Source organism: Melospiza melodia, unplaced genomic scaffold, assembly GCF_035770615.1.
Source record: "Melospiza melodia melodia isolate bMelMel2 unplaced genomic scaffold, bMelMel2.pri scaffold_194, whole genome shotgun sequence".
In the NCBI taxonomy this organism is placed as follows: Eukaryota; Metazoa; Chordata; class Aves; order Passeriformes; family Passerellidae; genus Melospiza; species Melospiza melodia.
The window spans coordinates 141,849-163,285 of NW_026948534.1; the positions used below are offsets into that span (position 1 = coordinate 141,849).

Below are 21,437 nucleotides of genomic sequence, written 5' to 3' on the forward strand. Positions count from 1 at the left end.
TTTGATCCACCCCAAACCCATTCTTGAGGGACATCATCAAACCAAACCATTTTTGAAGGATTTGGTCAAACCAAACTCATTTTTGAGGAGTTTGATCCAATCCAAACCCATTCTTGAGGGACTTGGTCAAAGCCAAACCATTTTTGAACAACCTGATCCACCCCAGACTCGTTCCTGAGGAGTTTGATCCACCCCAAACCAACTCTTGAGAGACATCATCAAACCAAGTCCATTTTTTACTGATTTGGTCAAACCAAACCCATTTTTCTGCACTTTGATCCACCCCAAACCCAATTTTTGAGGGATTTGATCCACCTCAAACTCGTTTTTGAGGGACTTCATCAAACCAAATCCATTTTTGAGGGATTTGGTCAAACTCAAACCCATTTTTGAGGAGTTTGATCCAAACCCATTTTTGAGGGATTTGGTCAAACCAAACTCGATTTTGAAGAATTTGATCCATCCCCAAACTCATTGTTGAGGGACTTCATCAAACCCCAAACCCATTTTTGAGGGATTGGGTCAAACCCAAACCCATTTTTGAAGGATTTGGTCAAACCAAACCCATTCTTGAGGAGTTTGATCCACTCCAATCTCATTTTTGAGGGACTTCATCTAACCAAGTCCATTTTTTACTGATTTGGTCAAACCAAACCCATTTTTCTGGACTTTGATCCACCCCAAACCCAATGTTTTGGGGATTTTTTTCCCCCCAGCCCCAGTTTTGGGTCGGATTTGGGGCTACCTCGTACATGAAGATGTCGCAGACGCGCGTGGCCACGGGCAGGGGGAAGGTGGTGAGGAACAGCGCGAGGAACCAGCCCAGATCCTGAGGGGTTTGGTTCCACCCCAGATTCTGAGGGATTTGGCCAAACCCAAACTCATTTTTGAAGGATTTGATGAAACCCAAACCCATTTTTGAGGAGTTTGATGCACCCCAAACCTATTTTTGAGGAGTTTGGTCAAACCCAAACCCATTTTTGAAGGATTTGGTGAAACCCAAACCCATTTTTGAAGAGTCTGATCCACCTCAAACCCATTCTTGAGGGACCTCATCAAACCAAACCCATTTTTGAGGAATTTGGTCAAACCAAACCCAGTTTTGAAGCATTTGACCCACCCCAAACTCATTCTTGAGGGATTTGGTCAAACCCAAATTAATTTTTGAGTGATTTGATCAAACCCAAACCCATTTTTGAGGGGTTTGATTCACCCCAAACTCATTCTTGAGGGACCTCATCAAACCAAATGCATTTTTGAAGGATTTGGTGAAACCCAACCCATTTTTCTGGACTTTGATCCACCCCAAACCCAATGTTTTGGGATTTTTTCCCCCCCAGCCCCAGTTTTGGGTCGGATTTGGGGCTACCTCGTACATGAAGATGTCGAAGACGCGCGTGGCCACGGGCAGGGGGAAGGTGGTGAGGAACAGCGCGAGGAACCAGCCCAGATCCTGAGGGGTTTGGTTCCACCCCAGATTCTGAGGGATTTGGCCAAACCCAAACCCATTTTTGAGGGATCTGATCCACCCCAAACTCGTTCCTGACGAGTTTGATTCACCCCAAACCCATTCTTGAGGGACCTGGTCAAACCCAAACTTTGTTTTGAAGGATTTGCTCCCCCCCAAACCCATTTTTGAAGAGTTTGATCCACCTCAAACTCGTTCTTGAGGAATTTGATCCACCCCAAACCCATTTTTGAGGTATTTACTCAAACCCAACCCATTTTTGAGTGATTCGGTCAAACCCAAACCCATTTTTGAAGGATTTGGTGAAACCCAAACCCATTTTTGAAGAGTTTGATCCACCTCAAACCCGTTCTTGAGGGACATCATCAAACCAAATGCATTTTTGAGGGATTTGGTCAAACCCAAACCCATTTTTGAAGGATTTGGTGAAACCCAAACCCATTTTTGAGAGGTTTGATCCACCCCAAACTCATTCTTGAGGGACATCATGAAACCAAACCCATTCTTGAGGGACTTGGTTCCACCCCAAAACCATTTCTGAGGGATTTGGTTCCACCTCCAATTTTTGAGTGATTTGATCAAACCCAAACCCATTTTTGAGGGATTTGATCCACCCCAAACCCATTCTTGAGGGACATCATCAAACCCAAACCATTTTTGAAGGATTTGGTCAAACCAAACTCATTTTTGAGGAGTTTGATCCAATCCAAACCCATTCTTGAGGGACTTGGTCAAAGCCAAACCATTTTTGAACAACCTGATCCACCCCAGACTCGTTCCTGAGGAGTTTGATCCACCCCAAACCAACTCTTGAGAGACATCATCAAACCAAGTCCATTTTTTACTGATTTGGTCAAACCAAACTCATTTTTCTGCACTTTGATCCACCCCAAACCCAATTTTTGAGGGATTTGATCCACCTCAAACTCGTTTTTGAGGGACATCATCAAACCCAACCCGTTCTTGAGGGACTTGGTCAAACCCAACCCACTTTTCAGCGATTTACTCAAACCCAAACCCAGTCTTGAGAGATTTGGCCAAACCAAACCCGTTTATCAGGGATTTGATCCACCCCAAACCCATTCTTGAGGGATTTGGTCAAACCCAAATTAATTTTTAAGTGATTTGATCAACCCCAAACCCATTTTTGAAGGATTTGATGAAACCCAAACCCATTTTTGAGGGATCTGATCCACCCCAAATCTGTTCCCGAGGAGTTTGATTCACCCCAAACCCATTCTTGAGGGACTTGGTCAAACCAAATCAATTTTTTTGGGGATTTTTGGCCCCGGATCCCCAATTTTGGGCCAGTTTTGGGTCGGATTTGGGGCTACCTCGTACATGAAGATGTCGCAGACGCGCGTGGCCACGGGCAGGGGGAAGGTGGTGAGGAAGAGCGCGAGGAACCAGCCCAGATCCTGAGGGGTTTGGTTCCACCCCAGATTCTGAGGGATTTGGTGAAACCCAAACCCATTTTTGAGGAGTTTGATGCACCCCAAACCCATTTTTGAGGAGTTTGATGCACCCCAAACCCATTTTTGAGGAGTTTGGTCAAACCCAAACCCATTTTTGAAGGATTTGGTGAAACCCAAACCCATTTTTGAAGAGTTTGATCCACCTCAAACCCATTCTTGAGGGACCTCATCAAACCAAACCCATTTTTGAGGTATTTGGTCAAACCAAACCCAGTTTTGAAGCATTTGACCCACCCCAAACTCATTCTTGAGGGATTTGGTCAAACCCAAATTAATTTTTGAGTGATTTGATCAAACCCAAACCCATTTTTGAGGGGTTTGATTCACCCCAAACTCATTCTTGAGGGACCTCATCAAACCAAATGCATTTTTGAAGGATTTGGTGAAACCCAACCCATTTTTCTGGACTTTGATCAACCCCAAACCCTTTTTTTTGGGGATTTTTTGCCCCGGATCCCCAATTTTGGGCCAGTTTTGGGTCGGATTTGGGGCCACCTCGTACATGAAGATGTCGAAGACGCGCGTGGCCACGGGCAGGGGGAAGGTGGTGAGGAACAGCGTGAGGAACCAGCCCAGATCCTGAGGGGTTTGGTTCCACCCCAGATTCTGAGGGATTTGGCCAAACCCAAACCCATTTTTGAGGAGTTTGTTCCACCTCAAACCCGTTCTTGAGGGATTTGGTCAAACCCAAATTAATTTTTGAGAGATTTGATCAACCCCAAACCCATTTTTGAAGGATTTGGTGAAACCCGAACCCATTTTTGAGAGGTTTGATCCACCCCAAACTCATTCTTGAGGGACATCATGAAACCAAACCCATTCTTGAGGGACTTGGTTCCACCCCAAAACCATTTCTGAGGGATTTGGTTCCACCTCCAATTTTTGAGTGATTTGATCAAACCCAAACCCATTTTTGAGGGATTTGATCCACCCCAAACCCATTCTTGAGGGACATCATCAAACCAAACCATTTTTGAAGGATTTGGTCAAACCAAACTCATTTTTGAGGAGTTTGATCCAATCCAAACCCATTCTTGAGGGACTTGGTCAAACCCAAACCATTTTTGAACAACCTGATCCACCCCAGACTCGTTTCTGAGGAGTTTGATCCACCCCAAACCAACTCTTGAGAGACATCATCAAACCAAGTCCATTTTTTACTGATTTGGTCAAACCAAACCCATTTTTCTGCACTTTGATCCACCCCAAACCCAATTTTTGAGGGATTTGATCCACCTCAAACTCGTTTTTGAGGGACTTCATCAAACCAAATCCATTTTTGAGGGATTTGGTCAAACTCAAACCCATTTTTGAGGAGTTTGATCCAAACCCATTTTTGAGGGATTTGGTCAAACCAAACTCGATTTTGAAGAATTTGATCCATCCCCAAACTCATTGTTGAGGGACTTCATCAAACCCCAAACCCATTTTTGAGGGATTGGGTCAAACCCAAACCCATTTTTGAAGGATTTGGTCAAACCAAACCCATTCTTGAGGAGTTTGATCCACTCCAATCTCATTTTTGAGGGACTTCATCTAACCAAGTCCATTTTTTACTGATTTGGTCAAACCAAACCCATTTTTCTGGACTTTGATCCACCCCAAACCCAATGTTTTGGGGATTTTTTTCCCCCCAGCCCCAGTTTTGGGTCGGATTTGGGGCTACCTCGTACATGAAGATGTCGCAGACGCGCGTGGCCACGGGCAGGGGGAAGGTGGTGAGGAACAGCGCGAGGAACCAGCCCAGATCCTGAGGGGTTTGGTTCCACCCCAGATTCTGAGGGATTTGGCCAAACCCAAACTCATTTTTGAAGGATTTGATGAAACCCAAACCCATTTTTGAGGAGTTTGATGCACCCCAAACCCATTTTTGAGGAGTTTGGTCAAACCCAAACCCATTTTTGAAGGATTTGGTGAAACCCAAACCCATTTTTGAAGAGTCTGATCCACCTCAAACCCATTCTTGAGGGACCTCATCAAACCAAACCCATTTTTGAGGTATTTGGTCAAACCAAACCCAGTTTTGAAGCATTTGACCCACCCCAAACTCATTCTTGAGGGATTTGGTCAAACCCAAATTAATTTTTGAGTGATTTGATCAAACCCAAACTCATTTTTGAGGGGTTTGATTCACCCCAAACCCGTTCCTGAGGAGTTTGATCCACCCCAAACTCATTCTTGAGGGACCTCATCAAACCAAATGCATTTTTGAAGGATTTGGTGAAACCCAACCCATTTTTCTGGACTTTGATCAACCCCAAACCCTTTTTTTTGGGGATTTTTGGCCCCGGATCCCCAGTTTTGGGCCAGTTTTGGGTCGGATTTGGGGTTACCTCATACATGAAGATGTCGCAGACGCGCGTGGCCACGGGCAGGGGGAAGGTGGTGAGGAAGAGCGTGAGGAACCAGCCCAGATCCTGAGGGGTTTGGTTCCACCCCAGATTCTGAGGGATTTGGCCAAACCCAAACCCATTTTTGAGGGATCTGATCCACCCCAAACTCCTTCCTGAGGAGTTGGATTCACCCCAAACCCACTCTTGAGGGACCTGGTCAAACCCAAACTTTGTTTTGAAGGATTTGTTCCCCCCCAAACCCATTTTTGAAGAGTTTGATCCACCTCAAACTCGTTCTTGAGGAATTTGATCCACCCCAAACCCATTTTTGAGGTATTTACTCAAACCCAACCCATTTTTGAGTGATTTGGTCAAACCCAAACCCATTTTTGAAGGATTTGGTGAAACCCAAACCCATTTTTGAAGAGTTTGATCCACCTCAAACCCATTCTTGAGGGACATCATCAAACCAAATGCATTTTTGAGGGATTTGGTCAAACCCAAACCCATTTTTCTGGACTTTGATCCACCCCAAACCCAATGTTTTGGGATTTTTTCCCCCCCAGCCCCAGTTTTGGGTCGGATTTGGGGCTACCTCGTACATGAAGATGTCGAAGACGCGCGTGGCCACGGGCAGGGGGAAGGTGGTGAGGAAGAGCGTGAGGAACCAGGACGAGGCGTACATGGAGGTGAGGAAGCTCTGCGAGCGGAAATGCACGTTCAGCTCCGGCAGCTGCTCCTGGGGATGGACAACGGAGGGGTTTGGGGGGAAAATGGGGTTTGGGGGGAAAAATGGGGGTTTGGGGTCAGGGAAAATGGGGTTTGGGGTCAGAGAAAAATGGGGGTTTGGGGGGAAAAATGGGGGTTTGGGTACAGGGAAAAATGGGGGTTTGGGGAGAAAAACAGGGGTTTGGGGTCAGAGAACAACGGGAATTCATGGTTGGACAAAAATGGGAATTTGGGATCTGGACATGGGGACAAAAGTGGGAATTTGGGGTCTGTCCCTGTCCCCTCCCTGTCCCCATCCTTGTCCCCTCTGTCCCCATCTCCATCCCTGTCCCTATCCCCATCCCCATCCCCTCTGTCCCCATCCTGTCCCCTTGCTGTCCCCTCCCCGTCGCCATCCCTGTCCCCATCCCTGTCCCCATCCCCATCCTTGTCCCCTCTGTCCCTGTCCCCATCCCTGGCCCTGTCCCTGTCCCCTCTGTCCCCTTGCTGTTCCCATCCCCATCCCTGTCCCCTCTGTCCCATCCCTGTCCCCATCCCTGTCCCCTCTGTCCCTGTCCCCATCCCTGTCCCCATCCCCATCCTTGTCCCCTCTGTCCCTGTCCCCCTCCCTGTCCCTGTCCCTGTCCCCTCTGTCCCCTTGCTGTTCCCATCCCCATCCCTGTCCCCTCTGTCCCATCCCTGTCCCCATCCCTGTCCCCTCTGTCCCTGTCCCCATCCCTGTCCCCATCCCTGTCCCCTTGCTGTTCCCATCCCCATCCCTGTCCCCATCCCTGTCCCCTTGCTGTTCCCATCCCCATCCCTGTCCCCATCCCTGTCCCCTTGCTGTCCCTGCCCCTGTCCGCTGTCCCCTGTCCCTGTCCCCATCCCCGTCCCTGTCTCTGTCCCCATCCTTGTCCCCTCTGTCCCTGTCCCTGTCCCCATCCCCATCCCTGTCCCCTTGCTGTCCCTGTCCCCATCCCTGTCCCCTCTGTCCCCATCCCCATCCCTGTCCCTGTCCCTGTCCCCATCCCCATCCCTGTCCCCTCTGTCCCCTCGCTGTCCCCATCCCCATCCCCGTCCCCTCTCTCCCCATCCCTGTCCCCTGTGTCCCCATCCCTGTCCCATCCCTGTCCCTGTCCCATCCCTGTCCCTGTCCCCATCCCTGTGCCCTCTGTCCCTGTCCCCTGGCCATCCCCTCTGTCCCCTCTGTCCCTGTCCCCTCTGTCCCCTGGCTGTCCCCTGGCCGTCCCCTCTGTCCCCTCTGTCCCCTCTGTCCCCTGGCCGTCCCCTCTGTCCCTGTCCCCTCTGTCCCCTGGCTGTCCCCTCTGTCCCCTGGCTGTCCCCTGGCCGTCCCCTCTGTCCCTGTCCCCTCTGTCCCCTCTGTCCCCTCTGTCCCCTCTGTCCCTGTCCCCTGGCTGTCCCCGTGCCGTCCCCGTGCGTGGCACCTGCAGCAGGAACTCGAACTGGTAGATGCAGAGCCCCAGCTCGGCCATGCTGGGCTTGAAGAGCTCTCGCAGCCGGTACTCCTGCATCAGGCGCACGAACACGCTGAACGCCTCCTCCTCCGGCATCTGCAGTGGCATTCCCAAAAACAACCGGGAATTCCCACCGGAATCCCTGGAATTCCCAGCAGAATCCCTGGAATTCCCAGCAAAAACCCCGAAATCCCAGCAAAATCCCAGCAAAAACCCCGAAATTCCCAGTAAAATCCACAAGATTCCCAGCAAAACCTCAGAATTCCCATCAAAGGCTGAACGCCTCCTCCTCCGGCATCTGCGGGAGATTCCCACAAAAACCCGGGAATTCCCGCCGGAATCCCTGGAATTCCCAGCAAAACCCCAAAATTTCCATCAAAATCCCCAAGATTCCCATCAAAACCTCAGAATTCCCATCAAAGGCTGAACGCCTCCTCCTCCGGCATCTGCGGGAGATTCCCACAGAAACCCGGGAATTCCCATCAGAATCCCTGGAATTCCCATCAGAATCCCTGGAATTCCCAGCAGAATCCCTGGAATTCCCAGCAAAAACCACAAAATTCCCATCAAAACCTCAGAATTCCCATCAAACCCTGAACGCCTCCTCCTCCGGCATCTGCGGGAGATTCCCACAAAAACCGGGAATTCCCATCAGAATCCCTGGAATTCCCAGCAGAATCCCTGGAATTCCCAGCAAAAACCACAAAATTCCCATCAAAACCTCAGAATTCCCATCAAACCCTGAACGCCTCCTCCTCCGGCATCTGCGGGGAGATTCCCAAAAAAAAAACGGGAATTTCCATCAGAATCCCTGGAATTCCCAGCAAAAACCCCGAAATTCCCAGCAAAATCCCTGGAATTCCCAGCAAAATCCCCAAGATTCCCATCAAAACCTCAGAATTCCCATCAAAGGCTGAACGCCTCCTCCTCCGGCATCTGCGGGGAGATTCCCAAAAAAACCCCGGGAATTTCCATCAGAATCCCTGGAATTCCCAGCAAAAACCCCAAAATTCCCAGCAAAAACCCCGGAATTCCCAGCAGAATCCCTGGAATTCCCAGCAAAAATCCCGAAATCCCCAGCAAAAACCACGGAATTTCCATCAAAATCCCTGAAATTCCCAGAAAAAACCCCGAAATTCCCATCAAAAACTCAGAATTCCCATGAAAGGCTGAACGCCTCCTCCTCCGGCATCTGCGGGAGATTCCCAAAACAAACCGGGAATTCTCATCGGAATCCCTGGAATTCCCACCAGAATCCCTGGAATTCCCAGCAAAATCCCCGAAATTCCCAGCAAAATCCACAAGATTCCCAGCAAAACCTCAGAATTCCCATCAAAGGCTGAACGCCTCCTCCTCCGGCATCTGCGGGGAGATTCCCAAAAAAACCCCGGGAATTTCCATCAGAATCCCCGGAATTCCCAGCAAAATCCCAGGAATTTCCAGTAAAAACCACGAAATTCCCATCAAAACCTCAGAATCCCCATCAAACCCTGAACGCCTCCTCCTCCGGCATCTGCGGGGAGATTCCCAAAAACACCCGGGAATTCCCATCAGAATTCCCAAAATTCCCAGCAAAACCCACGAAATTCCCATCAAAACCCTGGAATTCCCATCAGAATCCTGGAATTCCCAGCAAAAACCTCGAAATCCCCAGCAAAATCCCAGGAATTCCCATCAGAATCCCTGGAATTCCCAGCAAAATCCCCGTAATCCCCAGCAAAATCCCAGGAATTTCCAGTAAAAACCACGAAATTCCCATCAAAGCCTCAGAATTCCCACCAAACGCTGAACGCCTCCTCCTCCAGCATCTGGGGGGAGATTCCCAAAAACACCCGGGAATTCCCATCAGAATCCCTGGAATTCCCAGCAGAATCCCTGGAATTCCCAGCAAAATCCCTGGAATTCCCAGCAGAATCCCTGGAATTCCCATCAGAATCCCTGGAATTCCCAGCAGAATCCCTGGAATTCCCAGCAGAATCCCTGGAATTCCCAGCAAAAACCACAAAATTCCCATCAAAACCTCAGAATTCCCATCAAACCCTGAACGCCTCCTCCTCCGGCATCTGCGGGGAGATTCCCAAAAAAACCCGGGAATTTCCAGCAGAATCCCTGGAATTCCCAGCAAAAACCCCAAAATTCCCAGCAAAAACCCCGGAATTCCCAGCAGAATCCCTGGAATTCCCAGCAAAAATCCCGAAATTCCCAGCAAAAACCACGGAATTTCCATCAAAATCCCAGAAATTCCCAGAAAAAACCCCGAAATTCCCATCAAAAACTCAGAATTCCCATGAAAGGCTGAACGCCTCCTCCTCCGGCATCTGCGGGAGATTCCCAAAACAAACCGGGAATTCTCATCGGAATCCCTGGAATTCCCACCAGAATCCCTGGAATTCCAGCAAAATCCCCGAAATCCCCAGCAAAAACCCCAAAATCCCCAAGATTCCCAGCAAAACCACAGAATTCCCATCAAAGGCTGAACGCCTCCTCCTCCGGCATCTGCGGGAGATTCCCACAAAAACCCGGGAATTCCCATCGGAATCCCTGGAATTCCCAGCAAAATCCCCGAAATTCCCAGCAAAATCCCCAGGATTCCCAGCAAAACCTCAGAATTCCCATCAAAGGCTGAACGCCTCCTCCTCCAGCATCTTTTGGGGGAGATTCCCAAAAAAACCCCGGGAATTCCCATCGGAATCCCTGGAATTCCCAGCAGAATCCCTGGAATTCCCAGCAAAAACCCCGAAATTCCCATCAAAACCTCAGAATCCCCATCAAACCCTGAACGGCTCCTCCTCCGGCATCTGCGGGGAGATTCCCAAAAACACCCGGGAATTCCCATCAGAATTCCCAAAATTCCCAGCAAAACCCACGAAATTCCCATCAAAACCCCTGGAATTCCCATCAGAATCCCTGGAATTCCCAGCAAAAACCTCGAAATCCCCAGCAAAATCCCAGGAATTCCCATCAAAATCCCTGAAATTCCCAGAAAAAACCCCGAAATTCCCATCAAAACCTCAGAATTCCCATCAAAGGCTGAACGCCTCCTCCTCCGGCATCTGGGGGGAGATTCCCACAAAAAAACCCAGGAATTCCCATCAAACCTCTGAAATTCCCAGAAGTTTTAGGGAATTCTGAATTTCCCAGAATTCTGAGGTTCCCAGAAAAACCCCACAAATTCCCACAAAAGCCCCAGAAATTCCCAGGAAAAAAAAACCAAAAAAAAAAAAAAAAAAAAAACACCAAAAAAACCCCAGAATTCCAAAAAACCTCAGAAATTCCAAAAAAAACCCCCAGAAATTCCCAGGGGAAAAAAAAAGGAAAAAAAAAAACAGCAAAACAACAAAACAAAACAAAACAAAACAAAACAAAACAAACAAAAAAAAAAAAACAGAATTCCCAAAAAATGCCAGAAATGTCCAGAAAAAAACCCCCAGAAATTCCCAGGAAAAAAAATCCAGAATTCCCAAAAAAACCCCAGAAATTCCCAGAAAACCCCTCCCCAGAATTCCCAGAATAAAACCCCAGAAATTCCAAAATAACCCCCAGAAATTCCCAGAGGAAAAAAAAATCAGAATTCCCACAAAACCCCCAGAAATTCCAGAAAAAAACCCCCCAGAATTCCCAAAAAAACCCCAGAATTCCCAGAAAACCCCAGAATTCCCACAAAACCCCCAGAAATTCCAAGGAAAAAACCCCCCAGAATTCCCAAAAAAACCCCAGAATTCCCAGAAAACCCCAGAATTCCCAGAAAACCCCAGAATTCCCACAAACCCCCAGAAATTCCAAGGAAAAAACCCCCCGGAATTCCCAAAAAAACCCCAGAATTCCCAGAAAACCCCAGAATTCCCAAAAAACCCCCAGAAATTCCAAGGAAAAAACCCCCCGGAATTCCCAAAAAAAACCCAGAATTCCCAGAAACCCCAGAATTCCCACAAAACCCCCAGAAATTCCCAGAAAAAAAACCCCCAGAATTCCCAAAAAAACCCCAGAATTCCCAGAAAACCCCAGAATTCCCAAAAAACCCCCAGAAATTCCCAGAAAAAAAAACCCCAGAATTCCCAAAAAACCCCCCGGAATTCCCAGAAAACCCCAGAATTCCCAGAAAACCCCAGAATTCCCAAAAAACCCCCAGAAATTCCAAGGAAAAAAACCCCCCAGAATTCCCAAAAAACCCCCCGGAATTCCCAAAAAAACCCCAGAAAACCCCAGAATTCCCAGAAGCCCGGATGCCACAGAACCCCCAGGTGCCCGCCCTGTGCCCGCGGTGCCCGCGGTGCCCGCGGTGCCCACCTGCATGAGCAGCAGGCCCACGATGAAGGCGCTGCCCTGGCAGTAGCCGACCTCCCGATCCACCAGGGAGTAGGCCTGGAACGGACGGGCACACGCTGGGTCACCCCTGTGTGTGCCACCCCTGTGTGTGCCAGCCGTGTGTGTGCCAGCCGTGTGCCACCTGTGTGTGTCACCTGTGTGTGCCACCTGTGTGTCACCCCTGTGTGTGCCACCCGTGTGCCACCTGTGTGTGTCACCTGTGTGTGTCACCTGTGTGTCACATGTGTGTGTCACCTGTGCCACCTGTGTGTGTCACCTGTGTGTGTCACCCCTGTGCCACCCCTGTGTGTGCCACCCCTGTGCCACCTGTGCCACCTGTGTGTCACTGTGTGTCACCTGTGTCACCCCTGTGCCACCCCTGTGTGTGCCAGCCGTGTGCCACCTGTGTGTGCCACCTGTGTGTGCCACCCCTGTGCCACCTGTGTGTCACCTGTGTGTGTCACCTGTGTGTGTCACCTGTGTGTGCCAGCCGTGTGCCACCTGTGTGTGTCACCTGTGTGTGTCACCCCTGTGCCACCCCTGTGTGTGCCACCCGTGTGCCACCTGTGTGTGTCACCTGTGTGTGTCACTGCGTGTCACCTGTGTCACCTGTGTGTCACCTGTGTGTGTCACCTGTGTGTGTCACCTGTGTCACCCCTGTGCCACCCCTGTGTGTGCCAGCCGTGTGCCACCTGTGTGTCACCTGTGTGTGTCACCTGTGTGTGTTACATGTGTCACCCCTGTGCCACCCCTGTGTGTGCCAGCCGTGTGCCACCTGTGTGTGCCACCTGTGTGTGCCACCTGTGTGCCACCCCTGTGCCACCCCCGGGCCACCCCTGTGTGTGCCAGCCGTGTGCCACCTGTGTGTGTCACCTGTGTGTGCCACCCCTGTGCCACCCCTGTGTGTGCCACCTGTGTGTGCCACCCCTGTGCCACCTGTGTCACCTGTGTCACCTGTGTGCCACCCCTGTGTGTGCCACCCGTGTGCCACCTGTGTGTGTCACCTGTGTGTGTCACCTGTGTGTGCCACCCGTGTCACCCCTGTGCCACCTGTGTGTCACCTGTGTGTGCCACCTGTGCCACCCCTGTGTGTGCCAGCCGTGTGCCACCTGTGTGTGTCACCTGTGTGTGTCACCTGTGTGTCACCTGTGTGTCACCCCTGTGCCACCCCTGTGTGTGCCAGCCGTGTGCCACCTGTGTGTGTCACCTGTGTGTGTCACCTGTGCCACCCCCGGGCCACCCCTGTGTGTGCCACCCGTGTGCCACCTGTGTGTCACCTGTGTGTGTCACCTGTGTGTGTCACTGTGTGTCACCCCTGTGTGTGTCACCTGTGTCACCCCCGGGCCACCCCTGTGTGTGCCAGCCGTGTGCCACCTGTGTGTCACCTGTGTGTGTCACCTGTGTGTCACATGTGTGTGTCACCTGTGCCACCCCCGGGCCACCCCTGTGTGTGTCACTGTGTGTCACCTGTGTGTGTCACCTGTGTGTCACATGTGTCACCTGTGTGTCACCTGTGCCACCCCTGTGTCACCCCTGTGTGTGCCACCCGTGTGCCACGCCTGTGCCACCTGTGTGTGTCACTGTGTGTCACCCCTGTGTGTGTCACCTGTGCCACCCCCGGGCCACCCCTGTGTGTGCCAGCCGTGTGCCACCTGTGTGTGTCACCTGTGTGTGTCACCTGTGCCATCCCCGGGCCACCCCTGTGTGTCACCCCTGTGTGTCACCTGTGTCACCTGTGTGCCACCCCTGGGCCACCCCTGTGTGTGCCACCCGTGTGCCACCTGTGTGTCACCCGTGTGCCACCTCTGTGCCACCCGTGTCACCTGTGCCACCTGTGTGTCACCTCTGTGCCACCCATGTCACCAGTGTCACCTCTGGGCCACCCCCGGGCCACCCCTGTGTGTCACCTAGGTGTCACCCCTATGCCACCCCTGTGTCACCTGTGTGCCACCTGTGCCACCCCTGTGCCACCTGTGTCACCAGTGTCACCAGTGTCACCTGTGTACCACCCCTGTGCCGCCTGTGCTACCTGTGTGTCACCTGTGCCACCCCTGTGTGTCACCTGTGTGTCACCCCTGTGTGCCACCTGTGTCACCTGTCTGCCACCCCTGTGTCACCTGTGTGTCACCCCTGTGCCACCTCTGTGCCACCTGTGTGTCACCAGGGTCACCTGTGTGCCACCTCTGTGTCACCTGTGCCACCCGTGTCACCCCTGTGTCACCTGTGTCACCAGTGTCACCCCTGTGTCACCTGTGTCACCAGTGTCACCTGTGTGCCACCCCTGTGCCACCTGTGCCACCCCTGTGTCACATCTGTGCCACCTGTGTGTCACCTGTGCCACCCCTGTGCCACCCGTGTCACCCGTGTCACCAGTGTCACCTCAGTGCCACCTCTGCGTCACCTCTGTGCCACCCCAGTGTCCCCAGTGTCACCTCTGTGCCACCTCTGTGTCACCCGGGTCACCTGTGTGCCACCCCTGTGTCCCCAGTGTCACCTCTGTGCCACCTCTGTGTCACCCGGGTCACCTGTGTGCCACCCCTGTGTCCCCAGTGTCCCCACTGTCACCTCTGTGCCACCTCCTGTCCAACCTCCTGGCCCTGTCCCACCCCGGATCCATGTCCCCAGGTGTCCCCAGGTGTCCCCAGGTGTCCCCAGGTGTCCCCAGTGTCACCTTCATGACGTTGAAGAGCACCTCCTGGCCCTGTCCATGTCCCAGTGTCACCCCGGATCCATGTCCCCAGGTGTCCCCAGGTGTCCCCAGGTGTCCCCAGGTGTCCCCATGTCCCCAGGTGTGTCACCTTCATGACGTTGAAGAGCACCTCCTGGCCCTGTCCCACCCCGGATCCATGTCCCCAGGTGTCCCCAGGTGTCCCCAGGTGTCCCCATGTCCCCATGTCACCTTCATGACGTTGAAGGGCACCTCCTGGCCCTGTCCCAGTGCCACCCCTGACAATGTCCCCAGGTGTCCCCATGTCACCTTCATGACGTTGAAGAGCACCTCCTGGCCCAGTCCCACCCTGGATCCATGTCCCCATGTCCCCAGGTGTCCCCGGGTGTCCCCAGGTGTGTCACCTTCATGACGTTGAAGAGCACCTCCTGGCCCAGGCTGTCCCTGTCCCAGTGCCACCCCAGATCCGTGTCCCCATGTCCCCAGGTGTCCCCAGGTGTCCTCAGGTGTCCCCAAGCCCTGGCACTGTCCCCAGGTGTGTCACCTTCATGACGTTGAAGAGCACCTCCTGGCCCAGTGCCACCCCATATTCGTGTCCCCATGTCCCCAGGTGTCCCCAGGTGTCCCCAAGCCCTGGCAGTGTCCCCATGTCCCCAGTGTCACCTTCATGACAAAGAGCACCTCCTGGCCCAGGCTGTCCTGGCCCTGTCCCACCCCATATCCGTGTCCCCATGTCCCCAGGTGTCCCCAGGTGTCCCCAGGTGTCCCCATGTCACCTTCATGACGTTGAAGAGCACCTCCTGGCCCAGGCTGTCCCTGTCCTACCCCTGACAATGTCCCCAGGTGTCCCCATGTCCCCATGTCCCCCAGGTGTGTCACCTTCATGACGTTGAAGAGCACCTCCTGGCCCAGGCTGTCCCCGTCCCTGTGCCATCCTATATCCATGTCCCCAGGTGTCCCCATGTCCCCAGGTGTCCCCAGGTGTCCCCATGTCCCCAGGTGTCCCCAGGTGTCCCCAGGTGTCCCCAGTGTCACCTTCATGACGTTGAAGAGCACCTCCTGGCCCTGTCCCCCCCAGATCCATGTCCCCAGGTGTCCCCAGGTGTCCCCAAGCCCTGGCAGTGTCCCCAGGTGTCCCCATGTCCCCAGGTGTGTCACCTTCATGACGTTGAAGAGCACCTCCTGGCCCTGTCCCACCCCGGATCCATGTCCCCAGGTGTCCCCAGGTGTCCCCATGTCCCCATGTCACCTTCATGACGTTGAAGAGCACCTCCTGGCCCTGTCCCAGTGCCACCCCTGACAATGTCCCCGGGTGTCCCCAGGTGTGTCACCTTCATGACATTGAAGAGCACCTCCTGGCCCAGGCTGTCCCTGTCCCAGTGCCACCCCAGATCCGTGTCCCCATGTCCCCAGGTGTCCCCAGGTGTCCCCAGGTGTCCCCAAGCCCTGGCATTGTCCCCAGGTGTCCCCATGTCACCTTCATGACGTTGAAGAGCACCTCCTGGCCCTGTCCATGTCCCAGTGTCACCCCATATCTGTGTCCCCATGTCCCCAGATGTCCCCAGGTGTCCCCAGGTGTCCCCAGGTGTGTCACCTTCATGACGTTGAAGAGCACCTCCTGGCCCAGGCTGTCCCTGTCCCAGTGCCATCCTATATCCATGTCCCCAGGTGTCCCCAGGTGTGTCCCCATGTCCCCAGGTGTCCCCAGGTGTGTCACCTTCATGACGTTGAAGAGCACCTCCTGGCCCAGGCTGTCCCTGTCCCTGTCCTACCCCTGACAATGTCCCCAGGTGTCCCCATGTCCCCATGTCCCCATGTCCCCCAGGTGTGTCACCTTCATGACGTTGAAGAGCACCTCCTGGCCCAGGCTGTCCCTGTCCCAGTGCCACCCCATATCCATGTCCCCAGGTGTCCCCAGGTGTGTCACCTTCATGACGTTGAAGAGCACCTCCTGGCCCAGGCTGTCCTGGCCCCTGAAGAACTCGTGCTCGGGGTAGGTGCGGGCGATGTCGCGGCGGATCAGGCGCTCGCAGGGGGAGCTCATGCGCAGCAGCTCCGAGTACTGCGCCTTGAGCGGCAGCGAGGCCGCGCTGCACAGCAGCTGCCACACGATGGCGCGGAAGTGGTGCGGGATCCCCTTCCGGATCAGCTCCTAAATGGGACACAAAACCCTAAATGTGATCCTAAATAATGTATCAAACCCTAAATGTGACCCCAAACTCATCCTATTGACCCCAAACTCATCCCATTGACCCCAGATCTGCTGCTCAGGGCACAGCAGCTGCCACACGATGGCGCGGAAGTGGTGCGGGATCCCCTTCCGGATCAGCTCCTGAGGGACAGAAAAACCCTAAATGTGATCCTAAATAATGTATCAAACCCTAAATGTGACCCCAAACTCATCCTATTGACCCCAGATCTGCTGCTCAGGGCACAGCAGCTGCCACACGATGGCGCGGAAGTGGTGCGGGATCCCCTTCCGGATCAGCTCCTGAGGGACAGAAAAACCCTAAATGTGATCCTAAATGTGATATCAAACCCTAAATGTGACCCCAAACTCATCCTATTGACCCCAAACTCATCCCATTGACCCAGATCTGCTGCTCAGGGCACAGCAGCTGCCACACGATGGTGCGGAAGTGGTGCGGGATCCCCTTCCGGATCAGCTCCTGAGGGACAGAAACCCCAAATGTGACCCCAAACCCCAAATGTGATCCTAAATGGGACCCCAAAACCTAAATGTGACCCCAAAGTCACCCCATTGACCCCAACATGATCCCAATCTCACTGTCCCCAAAGCCATTGTCCCAGATCTGCTGCTCACACGATGGCACAGAAGAGGTGTGGGGTCCCCTTCCCTATCAGCGCCTGGGGACAGTGGGGACACTGGGGACAATGGGGACAATGGGACAGTGGGGACATTGGGACAGTGGGGACATTGGGGACAATGGGGACAATGGGGACAGTGGGGACAGTGGGGACATTGGGGACAATGGGGACAATGGGGACAGTGGGACAGTGGGACAGTGGGGACAGTGGGGACAGTGGGACAGTGGGACAGTGGGGACAATGGGGACAATGGGGACAGTGGGGACAATGGGGACAGTGGGGACAATGGGGACAATGGGGACAATGGGGACAATGGGACAATGGGGACAATGGGGACAATGGGGACAATGGGGACAATGGGGACAGTGGGGACAATGGGGACAATGGGACAATGGGGACAATGGGGACATGGGGACAATGGGGACAGTGGGGACAATGGGGACAATGGGGACAATGGGGACAATGGGACAATGGGGACAGTGGGGACAATGGGGACATTGGGACAGTGGGGACATTGGGGACAGTGGGGACAATGGGACAATGGGGACAAGTGGACAGTGGGACAATGGGGACAGTGGGGACAGTGGGGACAGTGGGGACAGTGGGACAATGGGGACAGTGGGGACAGTGGGGACAATGGGACAACGGGGTAATGGGGACATTGGGGACAGTGGGGACAATGGGGACATTGGGACATTGGGGACAGTGGGGACATTGGGGACAATGGGGACAGTGGGGACAGTGGGGACAGTGGGGACATTGGGGACAGTGGGGACAATGGGGACATTGGGGACAGTGGGGACAGTGGGGACAATGGGGACAATAGGACAATGGGGACAGTGGGGACATTGGGGACAGTGGGGACAGTGGGGACATTGGGGACAATGGGGACAGTGGGACAGTGGGGACAATGGGGACAGTGGGGACATTGGGGACAGTGGGGACAGTGGGACAGTGGGGACAGTGGGGACAGTGGGGACAATGGGACAATGGGGTAATGGGGACAATGGGACAGTGGGGACAGTGGGGACAATGGGGACAGTGGGGACAGTGGGGACAATGGGGACATTGGGGACAATGGGGACAGTGGGGACATTGGGGACAGTGGGGACAATGGGACAGTGGGGACAGTGGGACAGTGGGGACAGTGGGGACAGTGGGACAGTGGGACAGTGGGGACAGTGGGGACAGTGGGGACATTGGGACAGTGGGGACAGTGGGGACAGTGGGGACAGTGGGGACATTGGGACAGTGGGGACAGTGGGGACAGTGGGGACAGTGGGGACAATGGGGACAGTGGGACAGTGGGGACAGTGGGGACAGTGGGACAGTGGGGACAGTGGGGACAGTGGGACAGTGGGGTCAGGGTGACCCCAAACGTGGTCAGAACGTGGGGTGGTCAAAGCAGGATCCAAGCTGAGACCTCCTGCTGGAGAAATCCATCCCAAAACTGAACAAATTGGGCAATTCCATCCCAAAACTGAACAAATTGGACAAACCCATCCCAAAACTGAACAAATTGAGAAATCCATCCCAAATGGAACAAATTGGACAAATCCATCCAAAACTGAACAAATTGGAGAAACCCATCCCAAAACTGAACAAATTGGCAATTCCATCCCAAAACTGAACAAATTGGAGAAATCCATCCCAAAATGGAACAAATTGGAGACACCCAGCCCAAATGGAACAAATTGGAGAAACACAGCCCAAATGGAACAAATTGGACAATTCCAACCCAAAACTGAACAAATTTAACAAAACAATCCAAAATGGAACAAATTGGACAAATCCATCTCCAAAACTGAATTATTGGAGAAACCCATCCCAAAATGGAACAAATTGGAGAAATCCATCCCAAAATGGAACAAATTGGAGAAATCCATCCCAAAACTGAACAAATTGGACAATTCCATCCCAAAACTGAACAAATTGGAGAAATCCATCCCAAAATGGAACAAATTGGAGAAATCCATCCCAAAACTGAACAAATTGGACAAACCCATCCCAAAACTGAACAAATTGGACAAACCCACCCCAAAACCCAACAAATTGGACAAATCTATTCCAAAACTCATCCCAAAACCCAACCAACTGGACAAACCCACCCCAAAACCCAACAAACTGGACAACTCCACCCTGAAATGCAAGGAATCAGACAAACTCACCTCAAAATCAGGAATTGACAATTCCACCCCGAAATCCAAGGAATGGGACAAACTCACCTCAAAATCCAGGGAATTGGACAATTCCACCCCAAAACTCCTTGCGTCGGACAAACCCGCCCCAAAACCCAACCAACTGGACAAACCCATCCCAAAACACAACAAATTGGACAAACCAATCCCAAAACCCAACAAACTGGACAAACCCATCCAAAACACAACAAATTGGACAAACCAATCCCAAACCCAACAAACTGGACAAACCCATCCCAAAATCCAAGGAATTGGACAAATCTATTCCAAAACTCATCCAAAACCCAACAAACTGGCCAAACCCACCCAAAATCCAAGGAATTGGACAAATCTATTCCAAAACTCATCCCAAAACACAACAAACTGGACAAACCCACCCAAAACTCAACAAATTGGACAAACCCATCCCAAAACCCAACAAACTGGACAATTCCACCCCAAAACTCAACAAACTGGACAAACCCATCCCAAAACTGAACAAATTGGACAAACCACCCCAAAACCCAACAAATTGGACAAACCCACCCCAAAATCCAAGGAATTGGACAAATCTATTCCAAAACTCATCCCAAAACCCAACAAATTGGACAAATCTATTCCAAAACTCACTCATCCCAAAACCCAACAAACTGGACAAACCCATCCCAAAACACAATGAGCTGGACAAACCCACCCCAAAACCCAACAAACTGGACAAACCCACCCCAAAACCCAACAAATTGGACAAATCCATTCCAAAACTCATCCCAAAACACAACAAATTGGACAAAACCCATCCCAAAACACAACCAACTGGACAATTCCACCCCGAAATCCAAGGAATGGGACAAACTCACCTCAAAATCCAGGGAATTGGACAATTCCACCCCAAAACTCCTCGCGTTTGGACAAACGCGCCTCAAAACCCCAAGAATCGGCGAATTCCAGCCCAAAATCCCACCTTGAGCAGCTTCTCCTCTTCTTCCTCCACTCGTCCCACTCGTTGACGATGCGGCCCCAGAGGATCCAGGTGTCCTCCTCCAGGTGGCTCAGGTTGGACGAGGCCGACGAGCTGGAGACCAGCGAGGAGCCGCTGCCGCGCCGCGAGCCGTTCACCGAGCGCAGCGACTTGGAGTCGGCCTCCAGCAGCCTGGGGAGAGAGGAAATGGGCAGAAATTACCCAAAATGGGCACAGAATGGCACAGAATGGGCACAGAGGAGGTGGGAGTGACACAGACTGACCTGGAGAGAGGGACCCAAAACTGATTCAAAAATGACCCAAAAGGGACCCAAAATGTGCCAAAGGAGGTGGGAGTGACCCAAACCTGACCTGGAGAGAGGGACCCAAAACTGGGCACAAAATGGATCTAAACTGGGCACAAAATGGGCACAGAATGGGCAAGAGCAGGTGGGAGGGACACAAAACTGACCTGGAGAGAGGGACCCAAAAATGACCCAAAGGGACCCAAAATGTGCCCAGAGGAGGTGGGAGTGACCCAAACCTGACCTGGAGAGAGGGACCCAAAACTGGGCACAAAATGGGCACAAAATGGGCACAGAGAAGTGGGAGGGACACAAAACTGACCTGAGAGAGGGACCCAAAACTGATTCAAAAATGACCAAAAACTGACCCAAAATGCGCCCAGAGGAGCTGGGAGTGACCCAAATGTAACCTGGAGAGAGGGACCCAAAACTGGCACAAACTGGGCACAAAATGGATCTAAACTCACCCAAAATGGGCACAAAATGGGCACAGAGGAGGTGAGTGACACAAAACTGACCTGGAGAGAGGGACCCAAACTGGGCACAAACTGGGCACAAACTGGGCACAGAATGGGCACAAAATGGGCACAGAATGGGCACAGAATGGGCACAGAGCAGCTGGCAGGGGCACAAGGAGTGAGGAGCCGCTGCCGCCCCCAGAGCCGTTCACCGAGCGCAGCGACTTGGAGTCGGCCTCCAGCAGCCTGGGCAGGGAGAAACCGGGCAAAAATCACCA

General features: G+C 52.6%; 1 protein-coding gene across 1 annotated transcript in view; it reads right to left on the reverse strand.

Moving 5' to 3' along the window:
* The window catches only part of LOC134433534 (EVI5-like protein), a gene marked incomplete at its 5' end in the record, with an annotated part of 53,195 nt that extends 32,607 nt beyond the window's left edge, over positions 1-20,588 (reverse strand). The window contains 6 exon segments of the mRNA XM_063182362.1: positions 5,872-6,015; positions 7,430-7,555; positions 11,747-11,821; positions 16,360-16,584; positions 20,400-20,416; positions 20,419-20,588. Coding sequence (XP_063038432.1) covers positions 5,872-6,015; positions 7,430-7,555; positions 11,747-11,821; positions 16,360-16,584; positions 20,400-20,416; positions 20,419-20,588 — 757 coding nt within the window.
* Between the last annotated feature and the right edge of the window lie 849 nt (positions 20,589-21,437).